General features: G+C 37.4%; 1 protein-coding gene across 2 annotated transcripts in view; it reads right to left on the bottom strand.

Annotated features, from left to right (window-relative positions):
* The window catches only part of cog5 (component of oligomeric golgi complex 5), a 68,396-nt gene that overhangs the window by 9,219 nt on the left and 38,307 nt on the right, over positions 1 to 20,870 (bottom strand). Inside the window, exons 8-15 of one of the 2 annotated variants that reach the window (XM_032590089.1) lie at positions 17,495 to 17,654; positions 16,635 to 16,747; positions 15,575 to 15,652; positions 11,981 to 12,065; positions 6,088 to 6,292; positions 4,299 to 4,460; positions 3,185 to 3,284; positions 1,804 to 1,914 (exon numbers count right to left, since the gene is read on the bottom strand). In XM_032590089.1, coding sequence (XP_032445980.1) covers positions 1,804 to 1,914; positions 3,185 to 3,284; positions 4,299 to 4,460; positions 6,088 to 6,292; positions 11,981 to 12,065; positions 15,575 to 15,652; positions 16,635 to 16,747; positions 17,495 to 17,654 — 1,014 coding nt within the window. The remainder of the gene's footprint in view (positions 1 to 1,803; positions 1,915 to 3,184; positions 3,285 to 4,298; positions 4,461 to 6,087; positions 6,293 to 11,980; positions 12,066 to 15,574; positions 15,653 to 16,634; positions 16,748 to 17,494; positions 17,655 to 20,870) is intronic. The other variant, XM_032590090.1, reaches the window with a different exon arrangement.

Genomic DNA, 20,870 nt, shown 5'->3' with positions numbered 1-20,870 from the left:
TAATCTGTGCATATAGCTCCCATATTTATATTTATACACAACATCTACTGTATATCTCTTTGCTATAACCCCTTATAGTCCATACATACATAGTCTTGTACATCTGTAAATAAATATTTATATCTCGTAGAGCACTTCTGGATAGATGCAAACTACATCTCGTTGCTTGTACTTGTGACAGTGCAATGACAATAAAGTTGAATTCTAATTCTATTTCTAAATTAGAGACCACTGCACTGAAAACCTCAGTTATCCCACCAAATATTGATTTCTGAACTCTTTCTGAGTTAAAACATTAGTATCATTGTTTCTGAATGAATATAAACCTGTTTTCTTTGCATTATCTAACCTCTGAGAGCACTGCATCTTTTTTGTTGTTTTGACCATTTATCATTTTTCTGCAAATAAATACAAAATACTAAAACAAATAATTACTAAATACTAAATTCTTACTTAGGAATTTCAGACTTGTTGTCAGTAGTTCATGGAACTATTGACAGAACAATGTCAATTTTATTCAGACATAGACAGTAAAATTCGAAAAACCGATCATTTTAAGTGATCTCTTATTCTTTTCCACAGCTACACATAAGTATGAATAAATGTGGAGACATGTCTCCATACTTACTTTACAGATTTATTCTTGTGTGCATTCCATTAAAGTAGATGTATCAATTGATATAAATGCATTTTATAAGGTTTTTGTTTCTTTTATAAATTGTGTGTGTGTATGCACATGTGTATGAGTGTATGCATAGATGCACAGATTCATACTAGAATTACTGTGGATATGTTCCACACAGTGGTTGTGACATGTCTGGAATAAATCAGTCAAATCAAATCAAATCAGGCAGTAAGCTTATTGAGTGTTTTGTAGGCATGAGGAATATTTTGGATTGGATTACAATACAATACAAAATAGGTGTTGAATCAGGAGCCAGTGGAGATTTTTAAGAACTGAGGTGATGTGGTCCCTGGAGTGAGTGCAGGGCAGCTGAGTTTCAGATATACTGTAGTTTTTGCAGATGCATGGCGGGAAGTTACTGAAAGATGCAGGTGATGGTACTGATGTGAGATTAGAAAAAGTCACATATCATCTAAAAAACTGCATCAAAAACGCTGTTTCTGCCAGTTTGAAAAATAAATAATGGCAAAAAAAAAAAAAAAATCTATGAAAGTACAGAGCATGAAAACTGCAAAAAGTAAAAGTTTGAACTAGACATTACAATTGATGGTAGAGATGGTTTGAACTTCTTCCTTCTCTCTGTCCTCTTTGCTCCTCCTCTGCATCCATGACGCCTCCTTTTCAACTCCTCTGGGATTCCTGGCTTCAGTTGTGGTATTATTTCAGCTTTTGCAATATTAATCAGCTACTCCCCTTTGTAATACCACCCTGTTGCTATGGTTACACATTGTAACAAAAGAGCAAAAAAAACCAACTAAAACAGTCCATCTGCACAGCATCCTAATCAAGAAGAAATACGTGTCCAAAGAAAACTGAAAAAAATTTCCTGAGAGGCAGAAATGAAAGTTTGAATAAAGAAAAAATCTCAATGAAAGTAACAGAGCTAACGTGCTGCATTAGCATAATTCTAGAAATAGAATTATGTTTTTATGCACCCTTGTCCAAGATTTCAGCATTCATTTTCATCAACCGTACAGGCTTACAGGCAACCTTACAGTCAAAGTAGCTTACAGCTGTTGTACGCCACATGAACTGAAACAGCAAGTCAGAACTACCACACTACGAACACAAACAGTTGGTGTAATTCAGTAAGTTAATTGGAAATTCTCCTCTGTTACCTTAGCAACAGCCTGTTGTAGGCGGTACAGAGAGTTGACCACAGTAACATTTCTTCTTTGCCCCTCTGTCAATGGTCCAATCACCTGACTGGCATCTCCTTGAGTACAGAGCTGTGGACGGGAAGGACACAAAGGGTTCAATACGTTACAGAGTGCAAAGTTAAGTTTAACAGATCGAAGACATAATCAGCAAATGTTAGAAATAATTCCCCAAATGTCTCCCTATGCTCTAGCAATTGGGCAACAAGTTATATTTAACCTGTACCATTGCAGAAATAAAATATCCCAAAAGAACCATTTTTTGTAGTTGTCAAAAACTAACAAAAGGTAGATAACCTAAATTACCTACTACAAGTAATTTGGTTGTAGTAATCATTAAGTTTCTGCAGAAAAAAGACCATGTTAAGAGTCTCACTGTTGTGAAGGGATTCTTTACTCATTTCAGTTCACCAACGTTTCCAGACCTTCATTTCCACAAGGATATCTTCAGGTCTGGTCTGAAATATTTTGATGAATGACGTTTTCCTGTTCTGATGTATTTTGGGTTATGGTGGTAACCTAAATGTTCACATTGCCAAGTCTTATTTTGACTTTAGAGTCTTTCAGCATGCAGAGAATTTCATGGTGAACTTAAGGACTAAACAAGCCCACATTATTACCCCTGTGCTACCGTGCTTAACATGAGGTATGAGGTTTGTGAGATTAGCAACTCATTCATTCATTATCTCACTGTGATAATAATTTGGATTGATCTTGTCAAAGAGCAGAATTTGTGTTGGTGGGGTTCATACCTGCAGTACCCAAAGAAAACTAAACTGTAAAAACAATCTAAAAACTTTTTTTACTGATATAACTTTAACTTCAGTAGGTGGTGTTGGTACTGATATCTGCAGAACAACATGGCAGAACATTTCTCTTTTTCCTACAGTTTCGTTCTGTAGGAACTGCATGGATGTTTTGGGTTTGTTACCTTTGAAACCTTTGAGTTTTGTTGCCGGGTTCATGTTCTTTGTTGGTTATTGGTGAAAATTGAAGATGTGACAAAGTGCTTGATAATCTTGATGAGCTGGCTATTGAAAAATGTGAATTTTTCAATAGCCAGCTCATCAAGATTATTTTATTAGCATTAAGCAGTAAACATTATGTAATGTTTAAGTTTCATAATTTTGTTTCCCACACTCAATGCCTCTGCACTTGGGCCTAATTTTTGTTGGCTCACAGCAAATATCACCTTATCAGAAGCTGTAACAGGCTTGAAAAACTGGTGCTTTTACATGCTAAGATGTAAAAGCTTAGAGCTAACAATTTCTCACATACATGAGTGTACATAAGGTATAAGACACTGTACTGTGTTTGAGGTACAACAGGCTGCTGTACATACCAGCTGCTCAGACTTTACACAGAAGAGTTGGATGGTTTTTGCAGCATTCTTGGCCACAGCAAGAGAGAGGTTTGGATCCACTGATGCCACATTCAGCTCACTGGAAATAAAACAGTCTCAGTCAAATGTAGCTTAGTAATGCAGAAATATGGACTGATGCAATAAATGCTTTTAATAAATAACTCGTACATATAACTTTTCTGAAAACATATTTTCTATGGAAACAACCCAACATTTCGTATGAGCTCAGAATATTGATCTCTCAAATCAGTATTATTCTTGACATTTACATTCGAGAAGAGAGAGTGCTGCTATTTTACATATAAACAAAATAAGTGACAAAAATATACCTGAATTTTCAACTAAAAATGAGCCCATTGATGATAGAGAAGAAACAGTAAATGTTAACAGAGCCAAAAGTTCAGGAAAGTTAGAAAAATTAAAAGCACTTCTTTTTTTTAACTCTGCCACACACTGACTTTAATAGTGGCGACAAAAGTTACAACACGTTTATAGAATCAAGACTTTTACTGAACCTGCTGGGAGAAAAGTCACCTTTTTGGAACAGAATCACACCTTCTAACAGAGGAAGACCTTCTAACAGAGGAAGACCTTCTAACAGAGGAAGACCTTCTAACAGAGGAAGACCTTCTAACAGAGGAAGACCTTCTAACAGAGGAAGACCTTCTAACAGAGGAAGACCTTCTAACAGAGGAAGACCTTCTAACAGAGGTCTTCCTCTCTCAGAGACTCTGATTCTTTTGAATATTTGTGTTTTTGTAACAAAAACAAATTCAGTTTTTTTTTCATATCATATCGATTTAGAACAAGTCATCTGAAAGCACTCAAAAGTTACATGGAACATCTAGTAGAATACAAAGATCAGTAAATTTATCTTACATTTATTTTTGCATTTTAGAAAAACATGCTTTAAACTGTGTGAGAAATTTCAAGTTATCAGTTAATTAACTGATAATTAACTGAAGAAGAATGTTCTTCTTTCTATTACATTTAAAATAAAAAATAAAGTTTGATTTTTTTCACACCTGAGACACATTGAAACTTCAAGTACATGTGTGCTGTAAGACAGTCAGCTGGCATGTAGTGAACTCACCTGCTGATGGTTTTAATGATGCTTTCCAGCTCGTCATTGGAGGGTGGGTTACGCCCCCCCATGGGGAACACCAGGTTGATGGGATCAAACAGACGGGACAAGGACTTGGAGAGGTATGCTGCCTCATACGGCTGCAGAGAGTCCTTCAGGGCCTTTTCTGGACTGCATAAACGCACACAGACACAGGATCAAATAATGTCACAGACATTCAATCTCTCAGGCGGCAATGAAGTAAAAACCAACATCATTCTATAACAGATATTACCACATAAAACCACGGTACCAACATAGTTCGATGCTACATCTGCAAGTGCAAGTTAAAACTGTAAAATAAAAAGTGAAAACCCTTTAACACCAAAGGTTTCTCTGGGCTTAAGCTCATCTGAGATGGACTGATGCAAAGTGGAATAGTGTCCTGTAGTCTGATGAGTCCACATTTTTGGAAATCATGGACTTCATGTCCTTTGGGACAAGGAAGAAAGGAACTGTTCAGACTGATATCCACAGAAAAATTCAAAGGCCAGCGTCTGTCATGTCATGTGGGTGTGTTAGAGGACCTGTCATGATAAACAACAACTCAATTATTCACACAATAAATTAAAATGGGCTCAATAATAAAAGGAGGGGAAAATAATCCTTTGTTTTTGTCACGTCTCTCTCTCTTTCAACCAATGACAGAAGGTTTCACTGTGGTGCATCAAGCTAAGCCTCCCCTCTCATTTCTTTAGTAACGGCTCACCACACAGAGAGCAGGCTGGTGGGCGGGTGGATGGATTTTCCAACTGTTCCACTCCCTGGAAAAGTTGGAAAAGTTGAAGAATTTCAAACTTTTTTGTGTCATGTCACTAGCCCCCGTGTTCAGCGTAATGCATGAAGTACGCTGTTTGCTTGGCTGGATGAGGGCAACAGATCGTCGCCTCGCTACTCAAACTCTATAGAAAATGAATAGAGAGGGAGCAGTGCTGTTTCCTCTTACATAATAAAAAAGTTCATCAAGACAAAGGCAAAAATAGAATCTTTCCCCAGTAGCATATCACCCAGAGCCACTACAAATTCTTTATTTGTTCAGGGTGGCAGGGATACATAAAACAACAATAGCACCATTAAAACCTCAAAGTGAAGAGTGAATGTACATTTTTGTAGATACATGGAAGTTATATAGCAGTCTACTTCTCTTATTGAAAAGCATTTTTTTTAAAGTAGAGCAGACAACTCTACCAATCTACAGTACAGACCAAAGGTTTGGACACACCTTTTAATTCAATGAGTTTCCTTTATTTTCATGATTATTGACATTGTAGATTCACACTGAAGGCATCAAAACTATGAATAACATGTGGAAATATGCACTAAACAAAAAAGTGTAGAACAACTGAAAATACCCCTTATATATATTCTAGTTTCTTCAAAGTAGCAACCTTTTGCTGTGATTACTGCTTTGCACACACTTAATAAGTGGTTAATCAGGTCAGGTCAAGTTAATAAGTGGGATTTCTTGCCTTATAAACAGTCATGAAAATAAAGAAAATCCATTGAATTAGAAGGTGTGTCCAAACTTTTGGTCTGTACTGTACGTAAACGACGGACTAGGCTGTTGCTATTAAACAGGGACAGTGTAGGCAGCTGTGTTTTTACTGTTGCTGTACAACTGATCATTTTGGTATTAAAGAGTGTTAGCACCAAACAGTGAGAAATTAATACTCTGAAAAGTGCTTTGCCACCCAGCTTCACTCCAGACAAAATGAAAGTGGATTTAATTGGTTTAGTTGGTTAATTTGGATTTACTCACTTGTAGTCCTGTTTTCCATGTGTGAACAGGTCCTGGCTCTCTATTTCTGCGTTAGTGAGGTCCAGAGGGGTGTCAAACCCTCCACTGCTCGTCAGAGCCCCCTGCAGGCTTGTGCTGTACTGCTGCAGACGGCGCCACAGCTCATTGTACAGTCGCAAAAGTTTTGGGTACTCTCCTTCAAAAGCTTGCTTGAGGAAAGAGGAGGCTGGAAAAGAACACAAGCAAGCAGATAAACAAACTTAAGAGTAACTTTTCAGCAAGGTATAGAGACTTGTTTTAAGTAAATAATTCCTTAATATTGATGAAAACATACTTGTTCTATTGGCAGGTAAATTAACATGGGGAAAAAATGTCTTGTTAAATCAGAGATCGGATCAGAGGCAGCTTGACCTTATCGTCCGACATATTTTCCTTCTCCGTCTCATACGGGTCAGCAGTGACTTTGTTCATGTATCTTTCTTGGCACAGTGGCCAAGATTGTCCACATATTTTCTTTTAACTGGTCTGGAAGCCATGGGTCTGCTATGCACTGAGCATGCGCTTGTCTACTAAGATGGTGCAGTTCAGATTTGTGGGAACTATGTATTCATTCAGCTTGTTTGCTAAAAATCACACAATCTCCATTATAATTGTTGTAGGAGATGGGCTTTTTATTGTTTGTTTTCCAAATAATTCAATTCTGACTGTCAAACATTCCTCCTGTGTTCTTATACATAAGAATTAACTGAAGTAGCAAAAAAGTTTTCTGCGCAAAACAAATGACAAACTGTATACCACTTTTTAACTTTAGAAACTAAGACAAAATAATATTTTGTTGTGAGGAACTCAACTTTCTTGCTGTACTGGAGCTAGACAATTACAAGCCAAACCAGGGACGGATTGTGCATAGGAAAGAGAAATTTTCAGCTAGTTTCATTCACTGCTCCAGTGATTTGCACAATTACAGCACACCTTACTAATATAACCACTCTTTGCATTTAATTTACTTTATTTGTATGGCACCAACCACAACAAATGGCAAAAAGAACAGATGTTGTGCTACCAGAGTCCAAGTTTTTCTGTTAACCACCTTGGGAATTTGTTAGGTAAAATGTATATATTGTTATCAAATATTTGATGTTTCATGTAGCTTTATAGTTTTACTTATATAATGTTCTTGTCTTATTTGCCTTTATTGTTTTCTTTTATTTCAGCATAAAGAATGTTTCTGTGTTGTTGAATTACTTTGGTTCCTTTCTCTCTGAGGAAGAGCAGAGAACCGTTTTCAGGGTTTATCGCTCAGCAGAAACCTCTGCATCCTTGGCCTGTTAGATGGCTATAAAACCGTTGCAGTGAAGACGTACAACTTGCTCTGTTCTACCCTGTGTCTGGAACAGAATAATCTAGTGTGTAGATACCATGTGTTTTAGTTAGTGATTATCTTTAGCACTGCAACTAAGTGATGAAGTGTTTTGCCCCCACCCCTTAGAGCTGCAGTGTTCTCTGTGATAGGGACTCCGAAAGTATTAAAAAGAGAGGAGCGGACAAATGTGTTTTCAGAGCGGTCAGAGATTTGTGACTGGAAACACATCTCTATCCGTTCTCTTCGCGAGATAAGAATAATCTAATTCTCTAGTCTTTTCTGTGTTTGTTTAATTTGTCTTTAATAGGTGTCAAACCTGACAGAATTACAGGTAGATTCAGATTAAACCAGAATATCTTACAGTACTTATGACTGGACATGAGTTTGACCTATTTTTTTTGTAAAGCTTGAGGGATTGAGCAGTTTTTCACAAATTAATTTAAGTAAACTGAACAGTTCTAATCAATAAATGAGTGTATCTAGGTATGCAATGCACAAGCAGAGAAAATTGTTCCACAAAAGAAAGAACCAAAGATTTTGTCATGAAATTAATCTACATCTATTATATTCTCTTTGATTTAACCAGAACAATTTAGTTCATAATCTGCTATACTCTGATCACACCTGATGTGCCTGACCAGTTTGAGGCAACTATGAGGCCCTTTGGTATGTAGACACTCATTATGTTGATTGCCAGTAATCCTTTGCTTCTTTTGATTATGAAAAACAAACTGTTATAACAAAAATGTCTCTATACAAGTTCCATGTTAATTAAATACAATACACTTTTTTTTCCTTATTTCTGCCTAAGAATATTTTCAGACACAACCTATGAGATACAACAGGTTTTAACAAAGTTAGACTGAAGCCAAGTACAAAAGCAAGCAGCCAAAACCGCCTCTCCTATTCTCACTTTGGTATTCTCTGTAATCAGACAACTCTGTGCTGAACGCCTCCATGTGATCCGGGAGAGAGTGAGTGTGAATGTGAGCGATAAAGAATGAATGCTGTTGTTGGAATAATTAAGTCTTCTTCTTAGTCTTTGTCTTACAAATATTCAAACATACACCCAATTAAGCACCCATCCACTACCTGCACTTTATATTTCAGTGATTTAAAAAAAAGATACTTATCATTGTACTTTTCTGAAGGGAGAATTTATTCAGTTTAAGTGATGACTACAATGAAAGAATCATTATGAACTCAGGCACTTTCTTTAAACAAACCATCATATTAAAATCCACATGTTTAGGGAAGCAGATACAAACAGTAACAATAATTTTACAAACATGGTGTTGAAGCCACATTGCTGCTAAAACAACTGAGCTATGAATGCATTTATTCAATCACAGAAGCTACATTGTTGCTCTGAAGTAAGCTACATGCAGACTGTGTCAGCACAATGTTTTCATGTTTAATTAAATATACTCTAAATTGCCTCTAAATCAGACGAGTTCACAAAATTTTACTTTAAACTGCGACTTTTGTGCTTTTAGTTGCAATGTCATGTTTTTTATTATGTGTATAATAAAAATTCATAGGGGCAGTATTATGTATTTTCCAGTCACACAGTGCCATTTTATAGCACAATCAAGTAACCTACAATTATTATAAAAATCCAATGTATATCAAATATGACTTAAAAGAAATTTGAATTTGCAATTTAACACCTTAAATGAAATTAATCCACAAATCAAATTTTTTGTTGATAAAATGTTGAAATAGATTATTTGTGGTTCTAACATTATGTTTCGGTGCAAATTCTGACATTTTTGTGCAATTTATTTAATTTGGTGTTATTTTGCCTAAAACTGTATCAATACTATCCTTATTTGTTCAAACGATTCTTAAGCAGTTGACTTGTCCTATTGCAGCTGGACAGCTGTAGGTTTGCTGGTCCTGCCCTGGAGTGTGAAGATTTATTATTTACATGAACAAACTAGAATTTGTTGGTCAAATAAGATGGAGATGGAGTAGCAGGTGATGCTACTCCATCTCCAATGGCAACATTTGGAATGTGAACACAGAGTGGTATGGGTCTGCCCCGCTCTGACTGTGGGTGAAGGTTTGGTGTTGAATTGATGACTGCCAGACTGAGGAAGGAGGAGAAGCTAATGGAGGCTAATGGAGAATAATGGCTGCTCGCTCAGGACAGACAGGCTGCAGTAGAGCTGTACAGTGATACGCAATAAAAGTCTCCAACAACTCGCTATTGTTTTGAAAAACAATAACGAGTCTGAAACAGGAGTCTGAAAAATCAATAAATATAGCAACAAAGTGGACAAGCTGAAAGCAGTTCTTCTTTCGTCTTTATCACAGCCTCTCTTACCCTATCCGCTCATCCTCACATGCAGTGCATTTTGGCTCCGCCCACTTTTCTGGAATTATTCCAAATTTGTCAGGGGCAAGGTTTTGCTTTCAGACGGGTGTTAGTCACACTTTAAGAAGGTTCTGCTCTTTCAGACACTGCGCCTTCAGCCACATCATCACAAAAACATCTCTCCATTAAGCCTTTACCATTTTTACCAGTATGGAGTGAGAGGTAGCTTGTATGATAAGATCAGCAGATATGAAGTTCCACCAGGTGTTTTTCTATTTGCTGCTGGCACTAGTCTGAAGGAGCTAAGTGGGAGTTGTGGAAGAGTGCTGCTCTGTGAGGGAGAAGCTCAGCTTGGGGACTGCACCTTCGAGAAAGAGTTGTGTGAAAAGGCAGTGATTCGGTTGCCATGGAAAAGTCAAGGATTCCTTAAGAATGCATGAAGGAATCCAAGCAACATTCCAGATGTGTTTTTGATGAGGGAATAACATTATGACATAATACAAAGTAAAAACAAAAAGTGATTTTGCAAAATACTGCACCTTTATTTGCTTAATTTTTATCCTGTTCACACAGAACTACATGAGTGACTCTGCTGTGCATGTGTGTCCTCTAGGTTTAATGATCTGTCACCAATAAAGTTAAGTCAACCACAGCTGATTTAAATGGGCCTTTTTGGAGGAGGAAATGATGCAAATTCTAGTCAACATGTAAACTTTATTCATACAGTATATTGCAATATAAAATGATCACTCATAGATATATAGCTAAAACCATCACATTAACATTGACTTTTGGTTGTGAGGTACTGTATACATGTAGCAAGGCTTTAAATTTATGTTCATTTCATATCAATTAAGGGTCCTGATCAAATCATTTTCAATGATCAACAAAGTGATCAGCGTTGACTCCTGGTACCTGTTGTTCTGTTGTGCAGCCTGATTTTATATCAGCCACACTTAATGAGCTGTCTGGCACATCTGAGCTTTAAAAATCATGGTCAGTTCTTCAGTACACAATTTGCTAAACTGTAGGTTGTGTACATTAGGTTGTTAATCTTATTATTAGTTTTTCTTTTTACAATTTTCAAAGACATTCACAGAAAGAGACTGTATCGGACGTTGTGGCTGCTCTTCTTACTCTGTTGCTGTGCTCAGATATTCCAGGACAGCGGTTAAGGGCCCTGCATGGTCAGACCACAGCCAAACAGTTGAGGTTTTTGTAAACACCATTCCAGGTAAACAAGACACACTCTGCTGTAAAATCCCCTCCCACTGCAGTAAGATGTCATTTGTGGTTTACAACAGTACAGCAAACCCATTGATCATGGTAGAGAGGAACGACAACAGAGAGTTTACAAGCATGGAGGAGAAAATAAAACATATTCCTGAAATTCAGATCAATCACACAATAGTTTTGAATGCAGGCGGGGGTGAAAAGTTTGCCGGGGGTTGTGACAAGGAGGAGTGAACGACATGAGGCTGAGAGCAAAATGTTGGGATTTTCACCAGGCAACTGTGACAATGAGAACCTATTTTGGCACATCGGCTCAACCATGCTGGGCCCATAAGTGTAAAAGAGAGATCTGTGCAGAGAACTGAAAAATTTGTTATAAAATCTTTGTATAATTTTTGTCTGCATCTTGCTGACTGGATCTACAATTAAAGAGTACAATAATGAATCATTTCAAAACAGAGTAAACAAGTCAAAGTAAGCCTGTTAGCATAATAATGTTCATGACAACACATTGTCATTATGAATATCATAATCATCCAGTTTTTGGAGGATATTTGAAGGTTACTAACCCTCTTATTGAGGTCTGGAGCCTGAATAAGTTCAAAGATGACGAATAGTAAACTAAAAATTGAATTCTGGTCTGGTTTCACTTCACATAAATATCTTAAATCAAAATCACATATTAAAAACGAGAACACAGATCAGCATACTTCTGGATCATCAGACAGCAAAGGAGAATAGATGAAAAGCATACGACAATTGCTTCTACCTTTTATAAGATAACTGAACAAGCACGTTGACATGGTTACATAATCCAGCTAAGATGAAATTACACTATATTATAATCAACATAATGTGCTGACCACACAGAGAAACAGCTTACAGATCAGTTAACTATTCTTGTTGGTTGTGACTAAATTTGAGTTCAAGACCATGGGTGGAAATCCAGCCATAGACACAATCTATGTAAAAGTTCTGAAAAAACAGACCAGTCATACCTTCCGTTGCTCGATGAAAGTCCTCACTGAGTGTACCGGTTACATCTGTCCAGAAGGTGTAGAGGATATCTGGCTGACCATCCTGCTATCAGACAAAATAAGTGAGACCCTGATATCTCCTCTTTTTTTTCTTTTCAAGAGTTTTTAAATCCTACTGGCCTTTCTTGTGCTGTACTTGAACAGAACATAGGAAGGAGAGAGAGAGGGGAGACATGCAGCGAATGACCCGAGACCTGTGTTGTGATCCATTTTTACTCACAAACTGATCAGATTTAATTCCTAAGCATTCCTTGTGCTGGAGACATCACTGCTGGAGCCATCACTGCCAAAACTCCCCCCTGCAATAAAACTCATTGCTGTTCAGATAAGAACTGATCCCCACTACAGAAGCAAGACCTCAATCCCAAAGTCTTGTTGGAGTCAAGAGCTCTGAACCTTTTTCTTCTATCCTGCTGCCCAGGAAGAGGATTTATTTCAAAACCTTCAAAGTGTTCACTGGAGAACTTCTAGGCAGCAGTCTGCGTACATCACGTTTCTGCGTTCCCATAGAGACGTCAAAGTCTCTTGATGCGTCTGCCTGCATAGGCCTGCTGTGGCAACCTCTCCATTCCTGAACACGAAAGGTACTTTCTTTGGTTTAGTCAACCCAAAGTACCAGAGGTTCTGCTAAGAAACTCCAGCAGTTTACGCCTGCTGCCTGGAGAGAGTTTTTCTGTTCCATCAATTTTTGGATCTTTGGACATTGCTTTATCCAAACTGACGATCGGCTCAGAGTGAGACTGTTCCATTTTCTCCCTCTTGTTCCCACTTCTCTTCCTTTTTTGATTTCCTAATTCATATCTACTGTGCAGTCGTACAAAGCCTAAGACCACATTTTCTTTGTGCATGCTGAGTTAGCCCTCAACATGCAGAGTTTTATGACCTATTGTTGAAAGACAGTGGGCCAGTCTGAGTCTGGACAGTGACTTAACCTCCTGCCCTTTTTGTTTGGGTCTTAGAGGGGTTACTCTGTCCTACAAGACTGTTGTGCTGCATTTATGATTCTGTAAATCTGATTTTTCCTTTATTTTTTGGGGTTTAATTAGTTAGGTAGTTTAGAAGTTGTTTTTCAATATTCTATTTCACTTTGTCATAGTTTCTTTATTAATCTGATTTGATTCTCATCTTAATATTCAACTTTGCCATATAAGTAGCCTGGTTTATATGCATACCAGTAGTTAAAGTAAGAAGTTATTCAATAATAATTCAGCTGTAAAGTTGGGCTATGAATTGTCAAACTTGATTAGACATAAGTGTGTCAGTGATCATTTATTGTTGTGTGAAGAGATTCTTCTTCAGGTCTGAATTCATTCCGAGAGAGAGAGCGAGCGAGCGAGCGAGCGAGAGAGAGAGAGAGAGAGAGAACATCCCTCCCTCCCTCACTCTCTCTCTCTCTCTCATATAAGTAATTCAAACATGTCTTAATTAACATGCACACCCAAATATGTTAACCTATAAATAATTTCTTGATTAATCATTAGATGTTTCTAATGTGTTGCCAATCAAGTGTGATCTGTAATGTTATCCGGTTCATTAGCCAGGATTTTTCTGGGAAAATTTTCTTTTTTTTTTCCAAGTCAATCTTCTTCAGCTTCTCAGCTGGAGACTTAAAAGACCAAGTAGAAAACAAGAATGAGACATGGACTCCTTCAGTGTTTTCTGAACAACAAAAGAGGGTGGGAGCTGCAGCTCATTTGCAGCTCGGTCTGGATTTGACACATGGCTTCTGAGTTTCAGGCAAGGGATCAAAACATGTTTGCAATAAATACTGTTGAACAATTTCTGCAAGCTGCTGTGAGCCGACATGTTTACACCTTAGTGGAAAAAAACACACAGGCTCATGTAAAGGACAGGGAAAATGGCGGTGCAGCTGCACTGCTGTGGAGCCTTGCATTTACACATGTCATTAGGTCTCAAATCACACCTCCATCTATGGGTAATTGGTGAGAGCTTTGTTGCCATGGTAACAGTCTCCCAGTCTGATTTCTACTACTAGGTTTTGCAAAAAGGGAAAAGGGAAACGCTGATGATGACCACAGAGAGACTGCTAAGGTTACTACTGAAACTATTAGAACTGTAACTGAAAAAGGTGACATTTCTCTCCTTTTCTTTACAACTATCATTCTTTCCTAATCAACAGTTCATGTTCAGCATATTAAAACATAATTTTTTGTAACCTCAAAACCTTTAGTGCTCCTTTGTTGGTGTACTGATATAAGGGACGTTTTTTTGCAACATGTCTTGTTTGGTTTGCAATTTTGTGAGATAAATGACACAGTCAAAGAGATCTCTTTTGTAGTTTCTCTTTTGTGATTTTTATCTAAAAATGGATAAAAATCAACTTATATGTAGACTTTTTGGTAAGTACGTACTGTATAATGAAGACAAAATAGTAAAAATATAAATTCCAACAATACAGACGGTTTTAGGAATTAAGTTGTGATAATATTTTCCCAAAGGGCCAGATTGGTGTGCATAACTTTTCTAGCTCAAACTTGTTATACTGACTTGATATTAATAGCATTAAGCTTGAAAGACCATCTGATCACACCTGCTATCCAAAGATTTTAAGGCAATAATTATTCCTTAAAAATAAATAAAAAATAGTTATAGCAATGCAGGTATTTGTAGTGTAACTGTGTAACATCAGAGTGATTTAGATTTTTGTTTACCAAAAAGAAAAATTGGCAATCAGAAGACATACGGATGGATGGGGGCGGGCGGACGGACGGACAGCGTATTGCAAGAAGGGGGAGGAGGTCTGACTGTACGCTAACCCCCCCAGATATGCTATTTTATTTATATAATTATAAGTAATTTCCACTATAAGATTCCTCTGATCATTATCTTTCATTAGAGCCTCATTGATGACTGTATGTTGAAGCACTGAGGAGTTACAGTCATTGAAGTTTGTATATCAGATGTTGTCCAAGTGTGCCATTTGGAGACTCCAAATGGCACACTTTGGAGTGCCATTTGGACTCCAAAGTGTGCAATGTTTATTTTTGTACATCCTCAAAAATAAACATGTAAAAAATGACATTTCTTTTTGTGCTATCTTGATCAGTCTTGAAATCCACGAGCAGAATACTTTATTCTACAGATTTATTGTATTTCCCATTCCATACATTCAACATTCAATGTGTATTTACAAGAAATAAAAATAAAAATTCTGGGTGAGGCAAAATTTTTCAATTTCTTTTGTGTTACAAATGTAATAGCTACAAACTACTTATAGTTACAGTATTTTTGACTGCAAAAATAGAACATTTTGCTTGTCATCTTCATAAAGAGACCAACCTTTTGCATGTACTCCAAATTGTTCAAGAATAGCAGCAGATTTAATTTGGGTATACCTTTTCAGGCATTAAAAATTGTATTTCAGGCATTTTTAACCCCTTAACCCTCACAGGGGGCGAGGGTTAAGGGGTTAAAGAACTATGAGATCACATCTGCCGTTTGAATAAGTTGAGCAGAATTGATATTCCCTTAAGGTCCAAACATTAAGCAGACATATAGCTCAAAACCATAAGCAAAACACTTAAGCCCACTTACCTTGATGATCTCATCAATAAAGCACACATGGCTGACAGGGTCTCTTTTCTTCATCAGTACTTTCTGTAGGTGCTGCACCTGTAGGATTTTTAACATACGTCAGTCATGACACAAATTATGCCCATCACTATTTAGTGATGGGAATTTCAGCTCTTTTCAGAGAGCCGGCTTTAGTGGCTTGGCTCCCAAAAAAGCCATTTATTTTGGTTCCCAAATGGCTCTTAATTTAAGATCATCTGCAGCCCCATATATAAACATAACTAGACAATAGAATATTTTTTTTTTGATAAATCTTTTTGCATTCAATGTTCCCTATAAGATAAGTCTTGTACAATACTTGCTTAATTTTATGTATTTGTTCTGTTATGAAAGCAGACATTCTTACTTTTGTATAATATTTTAATCAAACTTTTAATTTTTAACAAAAACAAACTAACAAAATACTGCAAACAAATTTACTGAACAGATTCATAGTAATAATTTATTATTCTATAATATCTTTAGTTTTCAGCCAGATCCTGCTTCTCTTCTACAGGTCTTGCTTATATTTATGGGTTTTGCGGCACACTCTCCTCCTCACCACTGTCTTGACTGAGGGGACGGACTCACCTGACTGTCATGTCTGTCCCCCCACCCACTGTTTTAACATAATGGTATGATCCCATATTCTCACACATGAATGGCCACAAGGCTGCCGTACTAAATCAAAGCAAAGTTCCGCCATGAGCAAAGTGGACTCTGCTCAGTGGAGCCACTGAAAGAGTGAGAGCTGAGCAGTGAAAGGGAAAAAAGTGGGGAGATATCTCTCTCTCTTTCTCTCTTTCTCTCTCTCCCTCTCTCTCTCTCTCTCTCTCTCTCTCTCTCTCTCTCTCTCTCTCACTCCTGCTGCTGTGTTTGTAGCCCCTACCTTATAATGAAAAATGGCTCTCAGTGAGGAGCCGGCTCCTGTCATTCACTTCAAAGAGCCGAAACGTTTGCAACCGACCATTCAACATGATGAGTCGTTTTTTAGGATTGATCTAATAAAGTGAATGTGGAGTCAGTTTGGATGTGTGTGTACCTGTCTGCATGCAGCACATATCTGGTCCATCAGTTTCTCCAGGTTGGTCCATAGAGCAGCACGGAATGCTGCCGTGTTGCCTGGTGTAGGCATCACTGCTCTCCCAGGAGCTCCTGGAAGGAGGACAAGCAGTGTTTCTGTTTTTAAAATCATTCAGATCAGAGTCAAAATTCCCTTATACATAGCCCAAAACATGCTTGAAATGTCAGTTTTACTTTGCACAAGTCCTGAAATCCTAATAAGCACACTGAGGTAATGGTGATGAGACAAGTGTGAACTAGTTTTGGCTAAATGAAAACCTTTAAAATAAAAGAACAAGAATTTAGAAAAATCATTTGGCTGTTGAACCACCTGTGAAGTAGTTTTCCACAGAAGAGCAAAGATAAGATACTGTTGTTGCCATGGACTATTTTTGAACACTTAGCTCAGTATTTGTGGCAGCAGGGTAGTCTATCTAGGCCTAGGATTGATCCAACTTCTACTTGTATGTAGGATGCTCTCTATGCAGCTTTAGCTCTGATTCATTGTATAAGGTTAGTTTCTGACAGGATCATAAAAATTATTTTACTATTTATTAACTTAAATATCAACAAAGACTTTTATCATGCATTTTATCATGTCTGACAGCACATTTGAAAAACTAGAACAGTAGTGGATATCACATTAGTGTGAAGATCACATTTTTCCCTGGATCCAACAAACTATTCTCTATGGCCATGGTATAATATTCTATTTGGGATCCAGCCAACTTATGAACTGGGCCGACCCAGAAAGTGCCATTGTCTTTTATCTTTCTGAAATTAAACTGTGCTCAAGTCCAACTTCTATAGTAATTGAACCAGTTATTGGTTGATTCTTACCTCTGGGGTTAGTTGGTTGTGTCAAACCCTTGATGTCAAGGGCTTTCGAGACATTATCCTTTATGGTGGTCTGATAACCCCCTACCACAGAGGTGATAGTCTCTCTTAAACTGCCCAAGTTATAAAAAACTTGCAAAGCTGTTCCAACCTGGGTTGGGTTCTGAGCAAAGAGAAAAAAGAGAAAAAATATTAAGGAATAAAATGTAAACTGTGAGAAAATGCTCATGTAATTTTGATGTTCTTCATTCATTGGCCTAACCCCCATTCCTCCCCCAATCAAACATGTGTGGGACCAGTTAAAGCACTAATTCTGATCTAGTGCAAACCTGGCAGGTTTTTAGTACCTACAGAGCAGCTGTGGGACAAACTGCTGCAGAACAGGATATGACTGTTGTATGACTGTTCTGCACCAAACCAACTATACCAAGGCCTGAAGCGGAATGGAAGGATGAAAATACAAATAATTCTTTGCTTTTTATTACTATACAGAGCATTAAAATGATAATGTTTCAAAGTATAGTATGTAAGTATGTAAGTATGTAATTTCAGATAAGAAACTGGTTACAAATTCCTGTGGTGACTGAAAGTAATAAGGTATACAAGGTTAGCGCTGCTATATACAATGCTTCTTATTATCACTGAACTCTGACAAATAGTCTGGTATCCTTTTGTTAGGGTTAGGGGTTAGGTAACTTCTGGAAGGTAACTTCAGTCTAAACACTATGAAGCTTATGAATAAAATTGCCCCTATAAAGACCAAAGTTTTGCCTGCATGAAAAAAATCACTAAGGATCAATAAGAATAAAGAAGGTATGGAATGTTGGCGCTCTGGAAGCTAAATCTGGAATGCATGAGTTTTAGAAGAATTGTCCACAATCCTGTGGGTGTGAATTAACATTACTTTGCAATAATAATAAAAAAAAACGCTGTGTAAATTTTGTCACCTTCTCACTTGCTCCCCACCTGCCTCCTGCTCTCTGTGAGCCTCATAAACATCCTGTTGAAGTATAATGGCAAGGTGATGATATAAAAAATATGTATATATACTGTATATACAGGGGTTGGACAACCCCTGTATATACATATATATATATATATATATATATATATATCAGAAGAAAATCTCCGTAATAAGATCTTAGCTGTCTTTTCTCTGTGTTTATTTGGACATAATGCAGTTAGGGGCTGTACAGTGGTGCAGTTGGTAGCACTGTTGCCTTGCAGCAAGAAGGTCCTGGGTTCGATTCCCGGCCCGGGGTCTTTCTGCATGGAGTTTGCATGTTCTCCCTGTGCATGCTGGGTTCTCTCCGGGTTCTCCAGCTTCCTCCCACAGCCCAAAAACATGACTGTCAAGTTAATTGGTCTCTCTAAATTCTCCATAGGTGTGAGTGTATGTGGTCTAAATGGCGCATTTTGAGTAGTGGGCCTGAAATCCAATCACTCCAATACAGTTGTTGATGAACAAACCTTTGTAATACCAGACCTTGTTATACTGCATTTTTGTTGTTTACTTAGGGTGAGACTTATTGGAGGCTTATATAATTGTACCCTGTAAAAAAAAACAAAGTATAAATACAGCAAGGCCTGCCGCAGTAAACAAAAAAATCAATTAATCGCATGATAAATGAAAATTATTAACCTCGTTTTAATTTATCGGCTTTATAGTTTCTTCCTGTCTTTTTCTCTATTGATGACACTGGATGAAAAAAGGCTCAACTCTGGTAAACTCCACTAATCCCTCCCTTCCTTATTTCCTTAGTGTAACAGACGAGTGAACTATTGCATCAGGTAGTTGGATATGGATTTCTCTATCTAAATCTAATGATTATTGGAGGGCAATATAGTATACAGACTTCATAATCTGCACTCTTTTGGTTGAATGTAGTTTTTATTTCCACTTTGGTTTTATGTGGTTTAGTTTTTATTCAAGCGCATTTCTTTGTTAATGGAGACTAAGAGTCCATATTATTTTTAATTTTGGTTGTTTTGTTTATTTTGTTTACCAGTTCCAGTGTTAAGTGTTCTTTTGAAAATAAAGTGTATTTATTTTTGGCAGGATGTGCTTGCATTATTATGTCATTACCATTATATCAGATTAAAATGGTCTTCAAACAATATTATCGTTTATCACTAGGCCTGTCGCGATAAACAATAAATCAATTAATCATACGATAAATTAAAACTATCGGCGTCATTTTAATTATCAGCATTATCGTCTCTTCCGGCCTTTTTCTTTTTCTGTTGATGACACTGAATGAAAAAAGGCTCAACTCTGGTGCTCTCCACTGACCCTCCCCTTCCTCATTTCCTTAGTGTAAAGCCCAGCGGCGCACGACACAATCTTAGAGCTGTTGGCCGATTGTCGGCCCATTTTCAAAACCTGACAGACCACACATTAGCCAACAGAAATATAACGGTTCGATCGGGTTCGTTCCTGCCTTGTGGTGTCCAACAATGGGCACAAAATAATGGCTACAAGTCCAGTTAACTAATTTTAAAACCTGTCACATTCAACAGGCTGCGTTACGATCCCAGTCGGGGAAAACCCCTGATTTTGATCGGAGCGGCAACGATCTAAATCGTTAGACCAACGTTCTAAGATTGTTGTAAGGGGAAAAATAGGAGCAAAAAATCGTGTAGTGTGAACTATTGCATCAGGTAGTTGGATGTGCCCATCTTCTCTATTTAAATCTAATGATTACTGAAGGGCAATATAGTATACAGACTTCATAATCTGCACTCTTTTGGTTGAATGCAGTATTTATTTCCACTTTGGCTTTATGTTGTTTAGTTTTTTTTCAAGTGTGTTTTTTGTTAATGGAGACTGAGAATCCTTTTTGTTTTTGGTTGTTTTGTTTATTTTGTTTATCAGTTGCATTGTTAAGTGTTCTTTTGAAAATAAAGTGTATCTATCTTTGGCAGGAAATCGCCTGCATTATTACGTCATTTCCATTAAATCAGTGTAAAAAGGTCTTCAAACAATATTATCGTTTATCGTAATAATTTTTGAGACAATTAATAGTTCAGCAATATTTGTTATCGTGACAGGCCTAAATACGGTAAAATTCTGGCAACCACAGCTGCCGGCATTTTACCATGAATTAGAGACTTCTTTTTTAACAGTGTAGTGTTATAGTGGTGGATTAAATTGGTAAATCTCCACTGAAGGCCCACGTCCCAAATGCACGGCCCGCCAAGCATACCTCAAATCTACTCCACTGGCCTCAACAAAGATGCTGACCTACAACAAGTTTATCATAAAGTTGAAACTTAGCAACTTTATTAGAAAATAATGCTATAACTCCTGACTATTACTTTTTATGTGGGCGCTCAGACAGAATGTGTTTCAGTTAACAGCTCTCATGGACACGGAGGT

This window comes from Xiphophorus hellerii, chromosome 17 (genome assembly GCF_003331165.1).
Source record: "Xiphophorus hellerii strain 12219 chromosome 17, Xiphophorus_hellerii-4.1, whole genome shotgun sequence".
NCBI classification, from domain to species: Eukaryota; Metazoa; Chordata; class Actinopteri; order Cyprinodontiformes; family Poeciliidae; genus Xiphophorus; species Xiphophorus hellerii.
Note: the sequence above shows the minus strand (reverse complement) of the source record. Positions and strands in the feature narration are given on the sequence as shown.